This window comes from Gadus macrocephalus, chromosome 1 (genome assembly GCF_031168955.1).
Source record: "Gadus macrocephalus chromosome 1, ASM3116895v1".
Classification (NCBI taxonomy): Eukaryota; Metazoa; Chordata; class Actinopteri; order Gadiformes; family Gadidae; genus Gadus; species Gadus macrocephalus.
Window position 1 is genome coordinate 23775887 of NC_082382.1, and position 17444 is coordinate 23793330.

At 45.1% G+C, this 17444-nt stretch overlaps 2 protein-coding genes and 1 long non-coding RNA gene across 3 annotated transcripts in view; all 3 read left to right on the forward strand.

Moving 5' to 3' along the window:
* LOC132459914 (V-set and transmembrane domain-containing protein 2-like protein) overlaps positions 1-3163 on the forward strand; it is a 3841-nt gene extending 678 nt beyond the window's left edge. Inside the window, 8 exon segments of the mRNA XM_060054788.1 lie at positions 1068-1237; positions 1494-1538; positions 2161-2217; positions 2219-2242; positions 2244-2294; positions 2296-2373; positions 2792-2997; positions 3049-3163. Of these exon segments, the coding sequence (XP_059910771.1) occupies positions 1068-1237; positions 1494-1538; positions 2161-2217; positions 2219-2242; positions 2244-2294; positions 2296-2373; positions 2792-2997; positions 3049-3163 (746 nt within the window).
* Positions 1-11616, forward strand: part of LOC132459009 (uncharacterized) — a 24408-nt gene extending 12792 nt beyond the window's left edge. The window contains exon 2 of the long non-coding RNA XR_009526071.1: positions 11459-11616. This is a non-coding gene — a long non-coding RNA (uncharacterized LOC132459009). The remainder of the gene's footprint in view (positions 1-11458) is intronic.
* Positions 11617-14104: 2488 nt separating this feature from the next.
* Positions 14105-14902, forward strand: LOC132458998 (natural killer cells antigen CD94-like). Its single transcript, XM_060053413.1, has one exon. The coding sequence runs from the start codon at positions 14159-14161 to the stop codon at positions 14900-14902; it is 744 nt and encodes a 247-aa protein (XP_059909396.1). The 5' UTR covers positions 14105-14158.
* The last annotated feature ends 2542 nt before the right edge of the window (positions 14903-17444 follow it).

Genomic DNA, 17444 nt, shown 5'->3' on the forward strand with positions numbered 1-17444 from the left:
TGAGGAGCCCGGTTGAAGTCAACGAGGTGGGGTGGGGCGGCCAGCCACTGTAGGTGGCGTGTAGCATCCTCCTCCCTACAGTCCTCATGATTGTTATTGATGGTGGCTGCTGTAATCTGTACATAATATACAAGACATCTCACCCTTTGACCTTCTGATTGCCTGATTTGCTTTTGGGGACCCCCTGCCATGCATATGGGGTCACAAGATTGCTGACATGTACATTCAGGATTAAAATGACGGTAAATGGTAAATAGCCTGCATTTAGACGGTTATTTTCTAACCAGTGGCCACTCAAAGCAGCTTTACAGTATTTCATAACATTCACCCATAAATGACCACATTCACACACCGACGGCGGTGTCAGCCATGCAAGGCGACAGCCAGCTCGTCGGGAGCAGTCAGGGTGAGGTGTCTCGCTCATGGACACCTCGACACTCTGGGAGGAGCCGGGGATCGAACTGGCAACCTTCCGCTTACCAGCCAACCCGCTCCACCCCTGAGCCTCATGCCCCTTATGTTTCAGAAGGTTGGAACAGTCATCCCAAGGCCGCGTCCATCCCCCCAGGCAGGAGCCGCCTGCCTCTGATCAGGGCGGGGTGATGGGGTCGAAACAAAGTGTGGGGAAGCAGACTCATGTCTGGGGGGGGGGCTGGAGCTTGAGTCCTCACGTAGGGCTGGGCGATTAATCGGATTTTGATCGCGATTTCGATTTTAGCGACAACCGATCACAAAACTAATCTTATCGAGTTTTCGATTTTGTTTTATTTTTTTCATTTAATGTTTTATAGGAAGAGCAGAAAAGCTGGATACATATCTTTACACTACTTCAGATTTTTTTTCTTTTTTTTTTACCATTTTGTGTATTCTTTTAAGGCGAAATTTCAAAGTACCATGCTGAATAAATACATCATGTTTTCAAAATAAAAAAAAAGAATCGTTTGAATAATCGTGATTTCAATATTGACCAAAATTATTTTATGTTTTCTTGGATTATGATTATGATTTTTTCCATAATCGAGCGGCCCTGTCCTCACGCCTCTGCCCCTCCTCCCCCGTCCCTCCAGCCATGTTCACGGAGGTGCCCCGGGACGTGTGGGCCCTCGGGGGCCAGGACGTGGAGATGGCCTGCTCCTTCAGAGGGGCCGGGACCCCCTCCTACTCCCTGGAGATCCAGTGGTGGTACATCAGGAACCGCCCTGATTGGACGGACAGCCAGCCGTGGTCGACCAATGAGGTGAGGTCTGGGAGGCCGGAACAGAACAGAACAAGTCAAAACGTAAACTTAAGGTTTAGAATTCAAATGGTCACGTGTGAGTTTAAGTCTGCATACGCAGGTACTCATGTTTGACTATTTCGAATCATATATATTTTATGTTAAATTAAATCAACCTTTTTAAATCTTTTATAGAAACGTGTGTTATGTCAGGTCTAATCTGTCACACCTCCTAAATGCGACTGAGTCTGATATTCGGGTGTTCTCATCCGTCCAGGTTTCTCCAGGAGAGGGACTGCCCAAGGATGCCACCAAGATAAGCGTGAGTGGACGGTCTCTGGCCCCCTGTGATCCATAATCCCCCCCCCCCCCCCCACCATGGCTCCCCTCCAGGACGCTGGGTCCGAGGGTCACACTTTAAACACATGTATATTTTAGATAATTTAAGATAAGATATACTTTATTCATCTCAGCAGAGAAATTTAGGAACGAAATTTTCTAACGTTTGATACACGACTCTGTGCTTAACGGCATAAACTTTGTGCTCTATAATTGATATACTTTACTACTATAGGATATTTTATATCATATACTACACTATATCTGCGTTCTATACGGTCAGTGGTCCTGGGTAGGTCATCTGGCAGAACATCGCATTACATCTTTCTCTCTCTCTCTCTCTCTCTCTCTCTCTCCCTCTCTCTCTCTCTCCCTCTCTCTCTCTTTCTCTCTTTCTCTCACCTCTCTCTCTCTCCCTCTCCCCTCTCTCTCTCTCTCTCTCCTCTCTCTCTCGGGTCTCTCTCTCTCTCTCTCTCTCTCTCTCTCTCTCTCTCTCTCTCTCTCTCTCTCTTTCTCTCACTCTCTCTCTCTCCCTCTCCCCCTCTCTCTCTCTCTCTCTCTCTCTCTCTCTCCCTCTCTCTCCCTCTCTCTCTTCTCTGCGCCAGGTGGTGAAGGTCGCCGGTAGCAACATCTCCCACAAGCTCCGCCTCTCGTCGGTGCGGGCCGCGGGACGAGGGGACGTACGAGATGCCGCGTCATCGACTTCAGCGACGCGGCCGGCGCGCGCCACCACCGCGCCCCGGGCCTACCTGCAGGTGGCGCCGCAGGGCCGCGGCCCGCCACCGCCCCGACGACCACGACGCCGGCGGGGCACCGTGGCAACGACATCGAGGCCACGAGGGAGGGAGTGGCTGGAGGAGGAGGTGGAGGAGGAGGTGGAGGAGGTGGTGGTGGAGGAGGAGGAGGAGATGGTGGAGGGGAGGAGGAGGAGGAGGAGGTGGAGGAGGAGAGATGGTGGAGGAGCTGTGGTGGAGGAGGAGATGGTGGAGGAGGAGGTGGTGGTGGAGGAGGAGATGGGAGGAGGAGGAGGTGATGGAGGTGAATGGAGGAGGAGGAGGGAGATGGAGGAGGAGGAGGTGGAGGAGGAGGTGGAGAGGAGGTGGAGGAGGTGGTGGAGGATGGTGAGGAGGTGGAGGAGGAGATGGAGGAGGAGGAGTCGAGATCTTCGAGGACTCGCATGGCGCCAGCGTGACGGGCCCGCCCACGGGGAACCGACCGAACGCCGGCCGCCAGCAGGGGCACGGGACGCAGCCGTCCAATCACGGACAAGGTCAGCATGCCCGGGACAAAGGTCACGCCCAGGGTCACCAGACCACGGTCCCCATGCCCGGAACCAGGGTCAGCATGCCGGGGACAAAGGTCACGCCCCGGGACTGGGTCACCGGGACCAGCATGCCCAGGATCATGGTCCCCATAGCCGGGACCAGGGTCCCCCCGCCCACGTCCAGGGACCCCACGCCCACGCCCACGCCCACGCCCACGCCCACGCCCAGGGACCCCAGGCCCCGGCCCCAGCAGCAGAGTCAGGCGGACGGCGAGCCGGGCGCGGGACCCGGGGGACGGGACGTCCTGAGGGACTGCCTCAACGAGCCGCGCTGCGTACCCTAGGCGGCGGTCGGCCCCACCCGACGACGCTCCCTGACTGTACATACCCCTCCTCTGGTCTTAAATCCACCCCTAGAAGATATAGCTGAACTGAGGCTCGAGGCTGCCGGGTGCAGGCCTGCGGACCCCCTCCAGGACCCCCCCCCAGCGGACCCTTAGTTAAAGGTTGTATCAGCGGTTCAAGGCCGAAAGATGAATGATCACATTCGTCTGATGTTTCCTCACGATCCGCGAGCTGCCCGCCCCCATAAGCAGGCCGTAAAAAAAACGTGTTCTGTAGGCAGCCTGTATTCCGAGATCGTGCACAAGAACAAATGGTACTGCCAGGCACTCCAAACCAAAATAAATAGCATTACAATCACCGACAAGGGAAAGGATTTGTGAGTTATTTTGCGCTGCGTTCATGATAGTTTTTACTCGATGCACGAAAGGGGGAGGGACGAGGGGCGAGCTGGCTCTGTTTGTTTGGGATCTCGCTTCAAATACCAACAGAAGACACATGACCCAACATCGCTGATGCAACCTTTAAAACGTCCCATTTTAGCCCCATACTCTGCTGAGGGGGCGGAGCTCTGCCCCCTCTTCCTGCTCCCGCTGCTCATCAGACCCAGAACAGAACAGAACAGAACAGAACAGAACAGGAAAGAGACACAGTACAGAACAGAGACACAGAACAGAACAGAACAGAACAGAACAGAGACACAGAACAGAACAGAGACACAGAACAGAACAGAACAGAGACACAGAACAGAACAGAGACACAGAACAGAACAGAACAGAACAGAACAGAAAAGAGACACAGAACAGAACAGAGACACAGAACAGAACAGAAAAGAGACACAGAACAGAACAGAGACACAGAACAGAACAGAAAAGAGACACAGAACAGAACAGAACAGAAGAGAGACACAGAACAGAACAGAGACACAGAACAGAACAGAACAGAACAGAACAGAACAGAACAGAACAGAACAGAACAGAACAGAACAGAACAGCGCCAAAGGGGACTCAGAAGAGAGCGTGGCTGCGTTGGGGGCCCCTGGAGAGGGTCCGTCGGAGCGGCGACGGTTTTCCGTCCGGGCCTTTCGTCCCACCTCTCATGCGTCTCATGCGTCGGCTGCGTTCACGGCTCGCTTTACACGTCCAGACCCGTGCGTCTGTGTTACAAAGGGACATCTGAAGCTCTGACGGCCTCCTCTCGTGTCTGGGCCCATCATGCGGTGCGTTGCCCCAGGTCCTTATCGTCCCAGGCTGGATCGTAACCGCGTGGCTGACATTGTGAACCGATGCCTACGCAATAAAACAACCATTTTGAATGTTGTACCTCCACTTTACCATTCATATACCAGAGTCACAACCAAGAAGCATAAACATTTCTAATGCATTATGGGTAAAACACATTTTTTCCCCATGATTCCCTTTGTTAATTTCAAATGATTGATACGAGGCGGTTGATTGGTGGCCCCTCTTGGACTCCGCCCGAATCTTTTAACCTCCCCGTGGAGCTTCCTCTAGACTAGGATGTGGTATTCAAAGGTTCAGGATGTACCTTCTGGGCTTATGCCTTTAAAGTATTGGAAATACTGAGTTGACTAAAGAGTTTTAAAAACAGACAAACAATTTCTAATACCACAGTTTCACTATTCTGTCCCCGTTCTTTATCAAAGAAAACTCGCACCCATGGGTCTCTCATGCGCATGTGTAGATAACTGTACAAAATGATATAGATATAGTGCATCTGCAATTCTTCATTAGCTTCTATGTTATATCTTGATTGATTTTCTCAAGACAATGAGCTTTGAGTGGAACCATTTCATGTGATACACCTGGAAATAATTGTCTGAAAGAGGAAATCCTTCCTCCTCTGCAAAAGTATCCCCTGATACAACCACACAAAGAAACTCTGGGCCTATTCCATACCCAGAACACCAGGACCTGTTTTATAAAGTGTGGGTGTGTCCGTATACCAAGACCATCGTGTAAGGCAAGGATAACCGGCAATGCAATTAAGAAATTCAGCAGGTGCATAGATAACGATTTTTACAATTGGGTTGAACATTGTTGGCAAAACATTGCTAGATTGGTCCCATGGTTCGCGATCAAAAACTCTAGGCATTTATTTGTTGCCCTGATTCCCATTTGTTGTCATATCCACAGCTAAACCAACAACCACACGCCTGCTGTTAGTGTGCACAATAACCACGGCCAGAAGGAAAATAAGGTATAACCACTGGGGTACAGAGGGGTGTCTGAATCATTTCTATTGTATTTTGTAAAAAGATCACTGCAAAAAACGATGTATAATTCCTCCAGAATGTTTGGTCTCACTCTTGACGTACGGCTTTGTGAAATCGCTAATAAATTGTATATTAAATAATTTAAAATCATCTTATAAACCCTTTTGTCTGTGTTAATCTCGAATCCTCATCAATGAGCATGTCTCTGTGTTTCAGGTTGTTAATTAGGTATTAGCTATTTTTATGATGGACATTTGACAAACTTTTAAGATAAGGGAAGATAAGATACATATTACTTGATCAGTCTGGATCTGGAGAAAGCCATTGACCATGTGGGTGTGTTGTTCTGTACTAAGTAGTTTTGGCGATAAGGGAGGGTGTTATATCTGGAATAGGGCACTAGCACAAGGGAACATGAATGGTATGTCCATGTGTGAGACTGGGTTGGCTGTCCCATACAGGTAAGAGGGGCCTTGGTTCATGGGCCTTTGGTGCCGCACTCAAAGGAGACCTTAATGGACGACCCACCGGACACACAGTCACCGCCGGTGAGCCCCGAGGGGGGAATCAGACGTCTTCTACAGCTGCTCCCAGCTGGGTCTGTTGGAGACGGTGGGAGAGGAGGCCGCGGGTCAAGCCACAGAAGCCGGCCATCCTCCAAGGACGGCTGGGCCTCCGGGGGAGGCACCGGGCCATGGCTGAGGAATGGTGAGGCTCTGTCCACAAGCTACAGCAGTGGTCCTCCAATGGGGGGGAGGCGTACCCCTAGGGGTACTTTGGAGTACTGCAGGGTTTGCTTAAAAAATGCAATATCATCCGACTGCAGACACAAATGGGCGTTCTCGTGTGGTGGGAGTTCCCGTCCGGTTGATGTCCTCTGTTTGAAGACTCTAATCTCTATTTCATGCGAATAATAAAGTCAAGTATAACCATTGTGTTGATTTTATGTGGTGTCTTGATGGTGCATTGATAAGTTTGGAGGTTAATACTCTAAACAGCTCAGGTTGGAATCCCTGCAAAATCGTCGACAGGGGTACCACTTTCGTTTTTTATTGGTCGTCATGAAAAAAAAACATGAAAAAAAATTGTCCCTGTCAAATAAAATATAAGGGGTAACACTGTTGTTTTTCATCAGTCATCATGGGAAAAAAAACATAAGGGGTAACACTGTCGTTTTTATCAAATGAAACATAAAGGGTAACACTGTCGTTTTCTATCTGTCGTCATGAAAAATCCATAAAGGGTAACACTGTCGAAATGTATCGAATAAAAGATAGGGGGTAACACTGTCGTTTTTATCAAATGAACCATGAGGGGTGACACTGTTGTTTTTTATTGGTCGTCATGAAAAAACCATCAGGGGTATCACTGTCGTTTTTTATCGGCCGTCATGAAAAAAAACATAAGGGGTAACGCTGTTGTTTTGTATTGGTCGTCATGAAAAAAAACACAAGGGGTAACACTGTCGTTTTTAATTGGTCGTCATGAAAAAAAGCACAAGGGGTAACACTGTTGTTTTTAATTGGTCGTCATGAAAAAAAACATAAGGGGTAACACTTGTTTTTTATTGGTCGTCATGAAAAAAAAATAAGGGGTCACACTTGTTTTTTATTGGTCGTCATGAAAAAAAAATAAGGGGTCACACTGTTGTCTTTGTCAAATAAAATATAAGGGGTAACACTGTTGTTTCTCATCAGTCATCATGGAAAAAAAACATCAGATGGATCCGACCGGGATTTCCGTTGCGATGGGTTTCCTCCATCAGCGACTTATACAATAAACAAATTATGTAAAACAAAACCCCTCTTTCATTTAAAAATAATAGTATGCAAATATGTTGAATAGGCCTCCATCTTTGTTATACTTTTAAAATGTTCCTATATAGCCTATTTTATAGCTTACACACTGATATTTTAAAACAGGAATGCGAAATGCGAAATGCATCATGGCATATTTAACGGCCCCAAGTCCACACAATGGACATATTGGGCTAGCGGCTAGCCCCACCAGGAAGGAAAATAACCGACAACGGAAACTCTGCTATAAACCGGCCTAACTTTCACCATCGACACCGAACCCCTTCTTCTTCGCACGGCTGTCAACTTCCGGAACATTCGCTAGTTAGATTTTCTCAAACAGCAGTTTCAAGTACGGGTAGCATAGAACTAACGTTAGCCAAGTGGGCGCTCCATGATTGCTAAATCTAACGAGAGAGATAAAATTGCCATTAAGGAAAGAATGCATAGTATGCCTTACGACTGTGCTTCGCAGTATGCCTTGCGAAACCCAGTATGCCTTTCGAAACACCTCGTGATTGGTCGATGAAACGCTACCAGGAACGCCTAAAGGGCGTTCTTGTGTCATGACGAAAACGCCCAAGCCTGCAGCTGGACCCTTCTCAAAAAATGTGGTGAGGACAAGAAACTGCCTCAAGTTAACGGGAGTCTGGGAAAAGAACTGAAATAAATTGGCAGATGAGAGCTGTGAGGACACAAACGTGGTCATTTGTGAAACTATTTCAATACAATTATTCATTAAAGATGTATTTGCGCCTATTTTGTACATGTACTCTTCACTTAATGCCAACATACATTCGCTGCTTTGTTACATACTTGTTGGGTTCCTTCATTGGATAAGAGCTGTGATTGGCTGCAAGGTGTTCCTTAAAAGGAGATGACATGAATACTTCACAGCAGGTCACAGCAGGAGCTGTACATAGGTGCTGCTCTTTTTTTTCAATGTTCCACAGTTGCCCTTGCTGTTAGAGGCTGAGGGTAAAGAGTCATGACAGTCATTTGCTGGTTTTCAGTTGCTGCAAACCGCACTAGTTCTCTATCTAGGGCTGCCTTGTCCCCTCAAAGGTGTCAAGATGATGTGTTTAAAGTGAGTGTAAAAGAAAAACAAGACTGTGAGAAAACAAAGAAACTCGTCTCAAAAACAATGTTCACGATAGTCACAACTATGGAACCACGTACCGGCAATGTTCAACAGGCAAACATTTGTGAAGATACAGCAGGGAGTGAGGGTAGCAGAGATAATAAATAGGCATGACAACAGGTGCGGGAAAGTAGTCCATGATTGCACGGTGTCTGGTGAGGACCCCACTGTGCGTGGCGAGAGTAGGACACCTTGCGGTCGCGTGACAGTTCGCCATGACCTTGCCCTGACCTTTTCATACATATATGTTTCAATCATTGATACCAAATATTACATAATATTTCACTCGAAACAAATTGTATATTAAACCCTCATTTGAAATCAACTAACCATTTTATTAACTTTAACATTTTATCTTGGCATAGGCCTATGGCAAAAAATGTATTCAAACCAGGTCTTCATGCATATTTTTATCACTTAAGAAGCAAGTAGAATAATCTGTTCATTGCTGATATGACCCTAAGTGATGCAGCAAACATACCACTGACACCCAGTGTCTCTATAAGCAGAGTTGGAAGGTAGCATCTTGTCAAAGACTTCCTGTTTGTTAAGACATACACAACGCACAGACAGACCCACCACTCACAGGGGTAGGACGATAAAATAATTTCTGCCACAGAGTGGCCAGTGTTCTTCTTACTTTTTTGCTATTTTTTTCAATGTTTCCAAAGTTGCTCTTGGTGTTAGAGGCTGAGGTTAGGCGGAAAAGAGTCATGACTGTCATGGGTTGGTTTTCAGTTGCTGGAAACCGCACTAGTTCTCTATGTAGGGCTGCCTTTGTCCCCTCAAAAGGTGTCAAGATGATGTGTTTAAAGTGAGTGTAAAAAAAAACAAGACTCTCAAAACAAAGGTGAGAAACTCGGCTCAAAAACACTGTTCACAATAGTCACAACTATGGAACCACAGACCGGCAGGGTTCAACAGGCAAACATTTGTGACGATACAGCAGGGAGTGAGGGTAGCAGAGAGAATAAATAGGCATGACCAGAGGCGTAAAGGTCTCCAGTGCCCCAGTAAAATTCCAGTGACCATTCTTGAATTAATCTGCTTGAGCGCCGCTCTCGCTATGAAACCGGTGGGATTCATTCCTGCTGCCTCGAAGTCCTGAGTTGAGCCTGCCACTAACCAGACAAACAGAAAAAAGAAAGGGGCTACATAATAGCCAATCAGAAAATAGCAATACTGTATCTGGGTAAGATTTAACGCAACAACCAATGAAAAAGCATAGTTATTCTGGAATCGTTCACGTTTTGCGGTAAACACAGTGGAAACCACGGGAGCTGGAAACATCAGACTCAGTACGTCATCTCCTGTTTCAATGTTACAACAAATTAACAACTTGTTTGACACAAAAAATGACAACTTGATTGCTGTAAGAGCAGGGGCGTTGCACCTGTGATTAACGGGGTTGAGTTTCTGTTAAAAAAAAACATTTGAGAGAAAAAAGTTGGAAGAGAAGTTAGAAACCAAACAACTTGGCCCAGACCGGACATAAACATAATCCAACAAACGAAGAATAGCGGGGGCCCAGGCCGGACATAAACATCATCCAACAAACGAAGAATAGCGGGGAAATTTACAATATAGCTTTCTCCCGAGCAAATTTTTCGAGCAAGTGTGTGCAGAGAATAAGGGGATATATGGATGACGGATGTGAAGCATATATATAAAAAAAATATATATATAATAATGTATAATACAATATTACAGACCTAGCTTCATCTCCACCTCCAGCTGTGGAAACTAAAACAACAGAATGACATCGATGAACAGATCCTGTAGTGAAGAATGTATGCATGTTATGACACCCAGTCTCTATAAGTGGAAGTGGAAAGTAACATGTGATTGAAAGACTTCCTGTTTGATCAAAGTTGCGCTTAAGACTTTGCCATGCTGTGATACAAAACACACAGAAGGGAAAAGCACTCAAAGGGGTAAGAGGATAAGATAAACTCTCTGAAAACACTTTAGACCAGAATATGGCTGAAGTGATTCACGCCAGACCCAACATGATGACCAAGGCCAGGTATTCACAAGGAGAGAGAGAGGAGAGGATAGTGGACATCTGTGCTTGCCCTGAGAGCCTCAGAGATCAACAGCAGCACTCTGCGGGGACAGAGGAGTCCTCCAAGTCTCTGGGAACAGGAAGAAGTCAGCGGCCGGACGCTGTGAGCCCTCCTTGGTGTCCTATCAGGGCTGTGGTGGTGCTTCTGGGCCTGCTGTCTGTGGTCCTGCTGGCTGGACTGCTTGGGTTGGCAGTGAAACACAAGACTGTCGTCGAGAAGACTGTAAGCATGGACAGAGACCTGGAGCAACTTCTCCAAAGGCTGAAGAATATAACAGAACAAAGAGACGCACTGCTTTGTAAACATGACTGTCCAGATGGTTGGAATAGGTTTGGTTGTAAATGTTACCGGATTAACAACGTGTTGGGATCCTGGAATAAGAGCAGGGAGTTCTGTGTTTCCCACGGAGCAGATCTGGTGGTTGTGGAGAGTAAAGAGGAAATGGACTTCATTGACAGCTTGTACAACAAGTTATTGTGGCTCGGAGCGACATATGAGGCCAGTGAAGGGATGTGGAGATGGGTTGATGGGCCCGTCCTGTCACTGGATAACCCCTCCTGGAGTGGAGGGGGACCTCAAGGGGGTGAGGACAAGAACTGCTTAAGGAGGGTCTTGGCGAAAACATTTGATTGGGTCTGGCGTAATGAGAGCTGTGATGAAACAAGCTGGGGGCTTTGTGAACAAAATTTAATGAACTGACTGATGAAAACATTTCTCTGTGACTTTTTTAAATGTCAATTCCATCAGATGTTTGCTGTAATTTTCAAAACATTTTGAGTTCGACCATTCTATGAGAGCTGTGATTGGCTGCAAGGTCTTCCTTAAAAGGAGCTGACATGAATACTTCACTGGTCACTGCGGGTGCTGTGTTTAATTGTATCTTGTCTTTAGTACCATGTGGTGTGATCAATATAAAACATTTTTATATTAATTAACTAGTCGTTCTACGGTGTTCAGAGGGAACAGTAGACTTGTGTCCTGGTGTCTGAATAGGCTTGTAGGTCTGCACTTAGACAGCTCCACATTGAGCTGATGTTTGATTTGCTTTTTGACTGAAGGTTTCTTTTGACAATCGACTATTTCTTCAGCTTCATTCCTTTAAATTGCAGTGTTTGCCCTGAACATTGCCTTTCATATATTTCAATCATTGGTACCAAACATTTAATAATATCTCCCTCGAAATAAATTGTATATTAAACCCAAATCTCAAATCATCTAGCCATTATATTATTAACTTGTCTTCATGTGCATTTCGATTGCTTTGAAGTAAGTAGAAAAATCAGAACATTACTGAAATGACCCTGAGTGATGCCGCAGACGTACCACTGGCACACCGTGTTTCTATAAGCAGAAGTAGAAAGTAACATGTGGTTAAAGTTTCCTGTTTGATCAAAATTGCCCTTATGACTTTGACATGCTGTCATACAAAACACACAGAAGGGGCCAAGCACTCATAGGGGTAAGAGGATAAGATAACTCTCTGAAAACACTTTAGACCAGAATATGGCGGAGGCGATTTACACCAGACCCAACATGATGACCAAGGTCATCATGTTGCTGGAGGAGGAGGAAGGGGAGGAGTCAGCAGCACGCCCAGACACCACCTGGTGTCAGGGTCTTCGTAGGATTCATGGATTCATGTTTCACCCATCGTGCTCATTTAGCTTGAAGCCAACATTTATTTGACCCATTTTTTGGCTGATTTGCAATAAGTGAATCACATGCAGGCCATAAGATCCACTATTTTATGAAGAGTGTGTGTGTGTGTGTGTGTGTGTGTGTGTGTGTGTGTGTGTGTGTGTGTGTGTGTGTGTGTGTGTGTGTGTGTGTGTGTGTGTGTGTGCGTGCGTGCGGGCTTTGAACAGACACCAATGGAACAAGTTGCGAAATCTGAGGAAGTTGAAGTGTCAAAGTCAATGAGAACAACTGAAAATATACGAAGCAGGTTTAAAATCTAAACTTGATTCTGGAAGAAAAAAAATGATATAGCCTAGTTTTTTAGATATATTTAAAGACACAAGTGTGATTGGTTAAATATTTGAACGAAGTTTAACGGTTAAAAATTAACCAGTAGTTGAAGTGTAAGTGAATGGGCGGACGAGAATTTGCCGACCTCTCATTGACTTCCATTATAAGGATTTAAAAGTTGGATATTTAAAAATCTAGAAATAATTTGATGTAGAAAAAGTTGTAGCGTGCGATTCCAAGCTATCATGAACATTTAAAAAATGAAATTCTCGAGGTGAATGGAGTCTCCCGATGAAAATTTGTGGAAGGGGTAGAGAATAAGAAGGAAAAAAAGAAAGAAAGAAGACAGCCTAAGAACAATAATAGTTGAGCGCTGTTTGCAGAATTAACCTAATGACTCAGATTACAGGCTATGAGATCAGATCATTTCAGCTATTTAAAAGATTAAAAAAATCCGGTTGCAGTCAGTTTCGGAATCAGTCAAATGAGAAAGTTGGTATTACAAGATAATTTATGCTGTAATGATCACATTACATTGTACATAGACAATTCAGCATAAAACATGGTGTATATTTTTTTTGAAATTAAAGTCCTACATGTAAAACATTTGTCAAAATAAACATTGCGATCATACAGCTAGCAAGACGAGGATGGTGGAAGATGTGATTATTACAGTGTAAATGTAAATCAGTAGTCAGCGGAATCACTTCCGGAATAGCCACGGAGGTAATAGCGAATAAAGACAGCTCGATAAAATAAAAGCCTGAGCATGAATACAGTGACGAATAGGGTCCAGAACAAGTAGGGTCCCAGAATTTGTGGAGAATGATGAAAAAAGAAAGAAAGAAGAACGCCTAAGAACAACCCTAGTTGAGCGCTGCTTGAAGCACTCACCTAATGACTCAGATTACAGGCTATGAGATCGGATCATTTCAGCTATTTAAAAAACAAACTGGATTTTTACGGTTGACTAGCAGTTTCGGAATCAAAGTGAGGAAGTTGGCATTACAAGACAATTTGTGCTTTAGTGATCACACTAGTTGGTTCAAAGTAAATTCAACATTAAACATGGTTTAACTTTTTGTTGAAATTAAAGTCTAGATGTAAAACTTTTGCAAAAATGAAAATGATTTCGCTTGATCTCCACCTCCAGCAGCACCAAGAGGAACTGTGGAATTAAATAAGCACAATGACATTGATGAACAGATCCTGTAGTGACCAATGTATTGATATCTCCTTAGTTATGGGTCCTTCTTAACACAAGATGGAGTCAGGCCTGCCAGGCCCAACTCATCTCCTCAACCGGTGAGATCAATCCGTTTACATTATTCATCATATCTCATTATTATTGGGGACTACAGAGCTCTTTTATATAGATTTATCTTGTCTAAATATTTAAGTCCTACAATAAATACTTGCAGCCTTGTTACTTATGAAGCACTGAACCCATGATTAGTGATTTGAACTAATTACCTGCTTTGTCTTGGTGCTGGGGGGCTCTGTGGTTCAAATAAGACTGGAGCTTTATTATTCTACATAGAATATACAAGCTTTAGCCGGAAAATGAGTAATCATAATGATTCTGGTCGTCCACTGCGATTGCCTTGGCAACATGAAGTGTTGCAATATTGCAGTTACCGCAACGGCTCATCCGGTGAGAAGACTTCCTGTTCCTCCTATTGCTGGGTGCTAAGACTTAGCCACACTGTCATGTAGAACGCACAGAAAGACCAACCACTCACAGGGGTAGGACATAAGATAAACTCTCTGAAAACCGTTTAGTCCAGATTATGGCTGAGGACGTGATTTACGCAACGCCCAACATGAAGACCAAGGCCAGGTACACACAAGGAGAGAGAGAGGAGAGGATAGTGGACATCTACGCTAGCCTGGAGAGCCTCGGAGATCCACACCAGGACAGGACAGAGGAGTCCTCCAAGTCTCTGGGAACAGGAAGAAGTCAGCGGCCGGACGCTGTGAGCCCTCCTAGGTGTCCTATCAGGGCTGTGGTGGTGCTTCTGGGCCTACTGTCTGTTGTCCTGCTGGCTGGACTGCTTGGGTTGGCCATTAAATACAAGACCGACGTGGAGCATCATTTCCTAACGATCAAGAATTTGACAGAACAGAGAGACTCACTGCTTTGTAAACAGTGCTGTCCAGATGGTTGGAAGAAGTTTGGTTGTAAATGTTACAAGGCTTCCGACACGTATCTATCCTGGAATAAGAGCAGGGAGTTCTGTGTTTCCCGCGGAGCAGATCTGGTGGTTGTGGACAGTAAAGAGGAGATGGACTTCATTAGAGGGTACAACTTGTACTTCTGGCTCGGAGCGACAGATGAGGCCGTTGAAGGGACGTGGAGATGGGTTGATGGGACCGTCCTGTCACTGGATGACCCCAACTGGAGAGGGGGACCTCAAGGTGGTGAGGACAAGAACTGCTTAAGGAGGGCCTGGGAGCAGAACCAATTTAAATGGACAGATGAGAGCTGTGAAACCACAAGCTGGGGGCTCTGTGAACAAAATTTAATGAAATGAATTATTTTGGCCTTCTCTGTACACGTGCCTCTTAACTTGATGCCAACATACATCGGCTGCTTTGTTTCATACATGTTGGTTCCTTCATTCGATAAGAGCTGTGATTGGCTGCAAGTTGTTCATTTAAAGGAGATGAGATGCACTGGTCACTGCAGGAGATGGACAACGTTGTACATAGATGCTGTTCTTGTTACTACTTGTAAAAAAAATGTCAATGTTTCCACAGTTGCTCTTGGTCCTAGAGGCTGAGATTAGGAGGTAAAGAGTCACACAGTCATTAACTGGTCTTCAGCTGCTGCAAACCACACTCGTTCTCTATCTAGGGCTGCCTTTGTCCCCTCAACGATGTGAAGATCACCCTTCAGAAAATTGAATTGTCGTTCATAACAGATGTGTTAAAAGCAGATGTTGTAAACTATATTCATTTTTATATTGAATTAGCTTAGTTTTTTGCTTCTTTTTTGGGTAAAATCCATCACGAAAACTGTTGTACCATCTTTTGAATGTTGTCCCAACTCTTAACCCAGTTCACTATCCTTTTTATTCACCTAAAATGGCAATATTTTAAGGTGCTGTGTTTGTTCTCTTCAAACAGAAACAAGTTCCTCATCATTTCTAAGTAAATTAGGATATCAGTGTATAACCATGGTAACACATCATTGATACGATTTTTGTAGTGACGTAAACAAATGTCATTGTTTGACTGACATAAGGTCCATGGACCTCAGAGCCCTCAGGTCCGTTGTAAAGTCCATTGGTTCTGCTCACAGACACCCGTCATCTTGAGGCCCTTCTCCTCATCCTCTCACTCTGTTATTTATGTCATTTGGTTTCCATTCTCCATCTGTTCACCACATGTCCTGGTCCTTCTCCCCGCACTCACAGATCCTGCCACTTCCATCTGCAATCACTTCCTTCCCCTCACCTGAGCTTCCTCTTCAGTCCAACACCTGCATTTCATTCCCCCATCAGTCTCTCCCTGTATGACCAGTTCACTTCCTTTGCTCCCTTGTCGGTTTGTTGTATTCGTCATGCCCTTTCTCCTTGTTGTACTCTTGTACTTAGTCTCTGATATGCCAGTTCATGTAACTGGCATATCAGAGACGTGTGGGTCTTGGGGAAGATTCAAGATAAATGGGCATCTGAGAGCTGTGACGAACAGAACAGGTTTCTTTGTGAAAAAAAAATTATATATATTGTTGAAAACATTTTTGTGCCTATTTTGTACATGTACCTCTTCTCTCTGCTATTTTGTTTCATACTCTTTGGGTTCCTTCATTGGATAAGAGCTGTCATTGGCTGCCAGGTGTTCCTTAAAAGGAGATCAGAATCAGAATCAGAATCAGAATTCTTTTAATGGCCAAGTATATTCACACATACAGGAAATTGACTTGGTGTGGTTGGTGCATAAGACATGAGACATAACATAACAACAAAAAAAGCATAAACAAGAACAAAGGACAAATGTTTTTTAAGATAATAATAAATAATAATAAATAATTGGGCATAGAAGGGCAAGTTAGTTTGAGTACGTAAACCCAGAGTCATTGTGATGCAGGGGGCTTGTTTGTGAGCCCAACTACCGTGGGGAAAAAACTGTTCAAGTGGCGAGAAAGAGTTGGATCGCGGTCTGCACGTAACAGCTGAAAGCCGGTCAGCTGTGCTGCAGAGTCCGGTGTAGATTCAGTCAGCCAGGATTCCGTAAAACACATGACAGAAGAGAGAGAAAAGTCGCTATTAGTCCTGATGAGAAGACGTAGTTCATCAATTTTGTTGCAGAGTGAGCGGACGTTGGAGAGGATTATACTCGGTAAAGGCGACCGCATTCCTCTCTTCCTAAATCGCACCAGGGCTCCTGCGCGCTTTCCTCTCTTTCTCCGTCTCACTGTGAGACCAGGGCCTTGGATAAGTAGGTCTTGTAAGTCCACGGGAGAGGCGAGAAAGTTGGGACATAAATCCGATGGTGTTAAGTCCCTGATGTTAAGGATCTCATCTCTCGTAAAAATTATCCGTGACATCGCCATAGCAACACAATAACAAAAATGGAAAAACCTAAAAAAGTCTGAGTTGATCCGTAATAAACAGAATTAAAACTAACAGTTTGTGACAATAAGACAATAAAACAAAATAAAAACAAACACAGAAGTGTGCACCAACACACCGAAGCAGCCATACGAGGCGCCATCACCATGACAACATAGAGTAGAGTGTACATGAATGACATGAATGACATGAATACTTCCCTTTTTGTTTGTCCCCTCAATGGTGTGAAGATCACCCTTCAGAAAAGGAAATGGACATTTATAACTGATGTGTTTAAAGTGAGCGTGAAAAAACACAAGCACTCTCTGAGAAAAAAAAAATGAGAAACTCGTCTCAAGATCACCTTCACAATTGTCACGACTATGGAACCACGTACCGAGTCCGTGATTGTACGGTGTCTGGTGAGGACCCCACTGTGCGTGGCGAGAGTAGGACACCTCGCGGTCGCTGCAGCTCTGCCGCTTGGCAGTTTGCCCTGAACTGTTCATATGTATATTTT

Excerpts from the sequence above, each read along its gene's own strand:
- LOC132458998 (XM_060053413.1), top strand. The coding sequence starts at position 14,159 with ATGGCTGAGGACGTGATTTACGCAACGCCCAACATGAAGACCAAGGCC.